General features: G+C 47.3%; 1 protein-coding gene across 1 annotated transcript; it reads right to left on the bottom strand.

Annotated features, from left to right (window-relative positions):
- Positions 1-396: 396 nt before the first annotated feature.
- On the bottom strand, positions 397-3,380 carry LOC147729567 (histone H2B-like). Its single transcript, XM_086958458.1, has 2 exons — positions 3,255-3,380; positions 397-692 (listed from the first exon to the last, which is right to left on the bottom strand). Exons 1-2 carry the CDS (start codon positions 3,372-3,374, stop codon positions 462-464), a joined length of 351 nt encoding a protein of 116 aa, XP_086814584.1. The 5' UTR covers positions 3,375-3,380; the 3' UTR covers positions 397-461.
- Positions 3,381-5,122: the final 1,742 nt, after the last annotated feature.

The following is a 5,122-nucleotide window of genomic DNA, read 5'->3' on the forward strand; positions in this document are numbered from 1 at the left end:
CAATATTTCGTTCAAACCACATTATCAGGCTCAAAGGATGTGAGGTTTATATTCAATGAAGGTGGGCGACGGGGTGTCTGGTAACATTGCACGAGTGGATTGGCCTTCAGTAGCTCACAATGATTCACAGATAAGTAGCTCTCAGTACAGAAAAGGTTGGAGACCCGGCTTAGACCGTTGTGCAGAAAATGTTTGACCCAGCTCAATCTAGGTTGATGCAAAGCAGTATCTTCCGATGGATATTTAAAGTTAGTTCAAGCCAACATTGCAGACTGGCTACCGGTTGGGTAGCCCTGGAGTCACACGACTGGTGTCTCCTCCCACCAAGAACCATTCAGTACAAACTTAAGACTTAGCCAACTTGCAACATTTACCACAATTAACAACCGATTTTAACTGATAAAACATCTTTATTTTACAAAAAAATAAAAACATACTATAATACAAAGCAGATTCTAAGTTTAAGACATGAACTTGGCCACGGCTTTGGTGCCCTCAGATAGGGCGTGCTTTGAAAGTTCTCCAGGGAGCACCAGTTTCACAGCGGTCTGGATCTCACGGCTGGTTATAGTGCTTCGATTGTTGTAGAGGGCGAGTCTAGCCGCCTCTGAAGCCACTCGCTCGAAGACGTCTCCATTGATGGAGTCCATGATCTTCATCGCACCGAGCGAGAGGGCCAGATCTGGGTGGACCTGTCGGAGGACAGAGCGGGTTAGGGTCACAGTCAAACATGTAACAGAGGTTAAGGTAAACCAAATTAGAAGAAGGACAAGCACAAACCAGTGTCAACTCATTCACAAGAAGCAGTAGACCCATGGAAAACAGGCATAAAACTCCTTTAAAGTGGCACTGCTCTCATGAAGGATTGAGTACTGCTGAAGGCCAGGCTTTAGTTTATTTCCCAATATCCCACAGTGCACACAAACCCAGCTTTGGAATTCAGGAATTCAACACTCATTTGTTTTAGATAAGGTCCTCATCCCCATTCAGACCAGTGTTGGACACTCCACCCTCACCAGATGGACGCACTGCCCAAGCATACAAGATCTGGTTTCCATACTAGAGTCCCAACCGAAGAAAACAAAACCTGCAGCATTTTAAAAAGTGCCAAAACAACTGCCTTCTTTATAAAAAAAAATATGCATCTGAGAAACTAACCAGTCATGATGGAGAACACTAGAGATGTAAAATACCTTTCAAGTGGTGCAATGCAACTACTTGAGGATAAATTAAAGAACCAATAGCAAGAGGTGATAAAAAAGCTGAGTGAGTTAAATACCATTGCAAATATATTTAAAGAATGAGTTAATAGGTCTTACAGAGCTGCTGAGTCAGGCCAGACCTAGAAAGGTCTAAAGCTAGGCAGACCACCATTGCATATCCACGCCTCCGGTGGGGGACGTCTGGTCTCTTTAGACTTGTATCTGTTCCCAGATCAATACACGTAGTCACAGCAAAGGGGTGATAGAAAGGAGCCCAGCAGGGATTGCAAGCGGCTGAGTGACAGGTGTCAATCACCCACAGCCTGTTTCATGTGAGACCATTGTTATCCACACGACGCTGCCACAACCTTCTGACCATGACGCTGCCCACGAGGACCTCCAGGGCTGGGGCTCTTAACAGAAGGGCCAGGATGGGTCAAATCTTGAAGGCAGTGAGCACAAGGAGCTGAGGTTCAGGTTCTACAGCGTGCAGGACACTCCTAAAGTATTAATGTACTTAGAGTGTAAAGAGTGGGGCTTCAACAGGTCTTGCACTCACTTTTGTAAGATCTTAAGTGTTAAATGAAAGTAATGTTTCTATTTTTCTGAGTGGAGAGGGGGTAGAAGTTGAGCACTCCACGTCCTACACAAGTTTTTACTCTTCCATTTATGTTATGGCCACCGCCCTGTAGAGAGCCTATGGGTACAGTGTAGGAACCTAAAGAAGATTAAATGCCCCATTAAAGACCGGCAGCAGTGTTGGAAGGAGAGTCTAGCAAGGCACCAGTTTTAGGTGGGTTCCTGGTATACACAGGACCTAGGTAACTAGGGTCTATCTGGTCATAAGGTCCATGACCTTGGGATCTACACAGGAGCACCAATGAACAGACTCCAAAAGACAGAATGCAGCCCGTCAGTTACCACATCACCCCAGGTGTTCTGACCTATGGTCAGAGGGTCTTCCTGCAGGGCGTGCTGCATTTCCTACCGGCTGGCCTACAGCCATGAACCACCCTCACCCGACGGAGTCCAGAGATGCTTGTAGGCCAGAGCCCTGCACTCACTGGTACCCGACTGACGGGGCCAGGCAGCAGGACTCTGGAATCCAATCCCAGCAGAGTCTAGAAACATCCAACACACCTGGAATTAAGGGAGGCAGAAAAGGTCTGTCCCCGCTCAGCCTCCGAGGACCTCACATCCACCAAAGAAGTTCAAAGTCCATCGACAACACAAAACTAACTCCTAGCATGTACAAAGATCATTTCTCTACAATAGTTCTTGCTAAAGTGCCAAAAATACTGCTTGCTAAAGTGCAGCTTCAAGGTTACACAGTAGGGGTGCCCCATTGGCCATCATGAACATGACCCCATAATCCACGGGCAGTGCTTACAACAGAAGAGTACACGTGCGGAAGTACCTGGTTACTGAGAAGAGTTGGTACTCCCCAATATAAGTACTGCCCCGGTGCTGAGAAGTGCAGTTCTCATCCGTTCAAATTAAAGTGCATGTCCTCAGCACCTCCCAGTCTAAAGCAGTGACCTTAAGCAGGGCCACTGGAGTGATGCAGCAAACTGGACTGAATGTGGCACGAAGAGGCAAATCATGCGGCACATTTTAGGATAGTTTTACCCCACTGTAATTTTTACATATACTGAAACGGTCTTGGACAATATTTCACCTCATGCGTATCAGTTTTACAACCAAATACAAAAATAAGCAAATGAGAGACTTGTTAACCTTTGCTGAGGGCCATTTTATTTGGCAAATCCATAATTAAACGAAAAACACCACATCATTTCCTAATTCCAGGGGCCCTGGCCATGGGCCACACCATCAGCCCACTCTCTTCCAATCCATTGATTAGTTTGCAACCAGTCCACAGAGCACTCCAGCACCTTCCCAGGGACAGGAACCGCTCCAGCCATCAACTAGAATACATTGAGCCCCAACACCCGACCCCAGACCACTGCTGTGGGGCAGGATTTCAACTTAAGTCACTGCTTTCACTCCTCCCTGAATCAGAAGTTAAAATGTACATTGTTGTAAACTCACCTGCTTGAGCACTTTGTAGATGTAGCTGGCGTAATTCTCCTTCCTTCCCTTTCCTTTGTGCTGGACCACAGACTTGGTCACCTTCTTGGCACTCTCCTCGTGAGCCACTGGAGTCTTCATAGCGCTACAAAAACTGAGCATAAGGGCATTGGAAAGTTAGAACCAAACACATGAACTCACTGATTAGCTGCAGAAACCTTTCCATAGGAGAAGGTGACCCTAGGAAGGATGCGGGGCATCTGTTGCAATCAATGGACTGCAAGGACCAGCATGCTTTGCGTTTGGATAAAGAACCAGACAGCAGAGGCGGTTATGGTTCACAGGGCATTGAGAAAAGCTCCCATCCTTTTTGTACCGCTCAAGGCTCTAGATCCGGCTCGATAGCACAGCTGTCTGCAAGATCTATCATGATCAGTTCTTTGGAATATACACAGCATGTCTGGGCTCCTCACAGCAGTGTACTCACCTCATGCAGCTGGTGATTTAGAGCCTCATTCCGACTTCCAGGAAGTGCTTCCACTAGAATGAACGAGGGACTATTTTGCATCTGAAGAGAACACCCAATCAGGTTTCTCGTACTCTTGTTTTATCTACATCTATTCTATACAGAAGCAGGTAATCTTTTTGCAGCACTGACATAGGAATACAATAGGTTACAATGTGTGAAATGTCATTGGTGAAGGTCTGCGTTTAAGTATTAGTACTTTATAGACAGACCTTCCAGATGTGCCAGGGGCAGGCTAGTTTTAAACTGAAGACAGGAATCGATAATTTACACACTTGGGGGGCGTTAACGGCAAACACATGGCCTAGAAATGCAAGCCACCCCTCTGGGAGCGGTGGAATGATGAATCCACGTCACCACCCGGAAGCAGTCAAGGCTACCGTGAATTCTGGATGTTTGAGACGTCCAGAGTGGCGGCTTTCTAGGGTACAGCTGCCCCAATAAGTGGCTAAGTTAGGTATATAGGCTTAAAAATAAACCGCTGCCATGCAAAGCCATTTTGTGAGGATAGCAGAGTCACCCCGGTTCCCTCACTAGCGTTTACTACCATATTATTATAACTAGGGTGAGGCTTCAAGGCGCCTCTCAGGTGGACTGGAAGATGAGAGCCCATTCCTGGCAATAGTCTTAGCATGGTGCCCACCAGCACGAGGGTAGCGGTCAGACTAGCCCGGCTGACACTTAACTGGCCAGAGAGCGCCGAGATTATGTTAAACCCCCTCGCAGCGCAGACATAAAAATATATGACGGTAGGTGTCTGGTATGAATCTTTGGAGTAGGGCTGTGTGCACCCAAGTCGTAGGAAGCCAGATAAAGGGCGCGCGGGGAGTGGTCGGATTAGAAGACCCGAATTTAGAGATGGAGAGAGACCCCCGGTGTGAGTAACCCGCACAGCTGACGGTGGCCGACTCCAGCAACGAGCTGGACACCCCTCGGCCCCCCCCCCCCCCCCCCTTCTCCCAGAGGCTCAAACAACGCCAACCACTGGAGAAACCACACTTGGTATTCTAGGAAAAAAGATATATAGCTTGCAATTCCTACCAATATATTTCTCAACTAGGCCGCGGAGTTGACGCACAGCATGAGTATTGGAGTGCTACCCGCACGCAAAGCGCCTCAAAGTATTATCAGGAGTGGCTTACGCTATAACCGCCCCCGATCATAACGCCATACTTCAAAACGGCACGCCACCTCCAAACCCATCCACTTCCGCACACTCCTTCAGCGGGCAGAATCAAACAAACAGAACGAAATTAAATACATAAGCAATAAATCAGTTACCCGGTGCGTAAACCAGCGAAAATTCAAAAACCAGCATCTATGGAAAACAACCAACTCTTAGAGAGAACATCCCGCGTTATAA

This window comes from Lissotriton vulgaris, chromosome 2_1 (genome assembly GCF_964263255.1).
Source record: "Lissotriton vulgaris chromosome 2_1, aLisVul1.2, whole genome shotgun sequence".
In the NCBI taxonomy this organism is placed as follows: Eukaryota; Metazoa; Chordata; class Amphibia; order Caudata; family Salamandridae; genus Lissotriton; species Lissotriton vulgaris.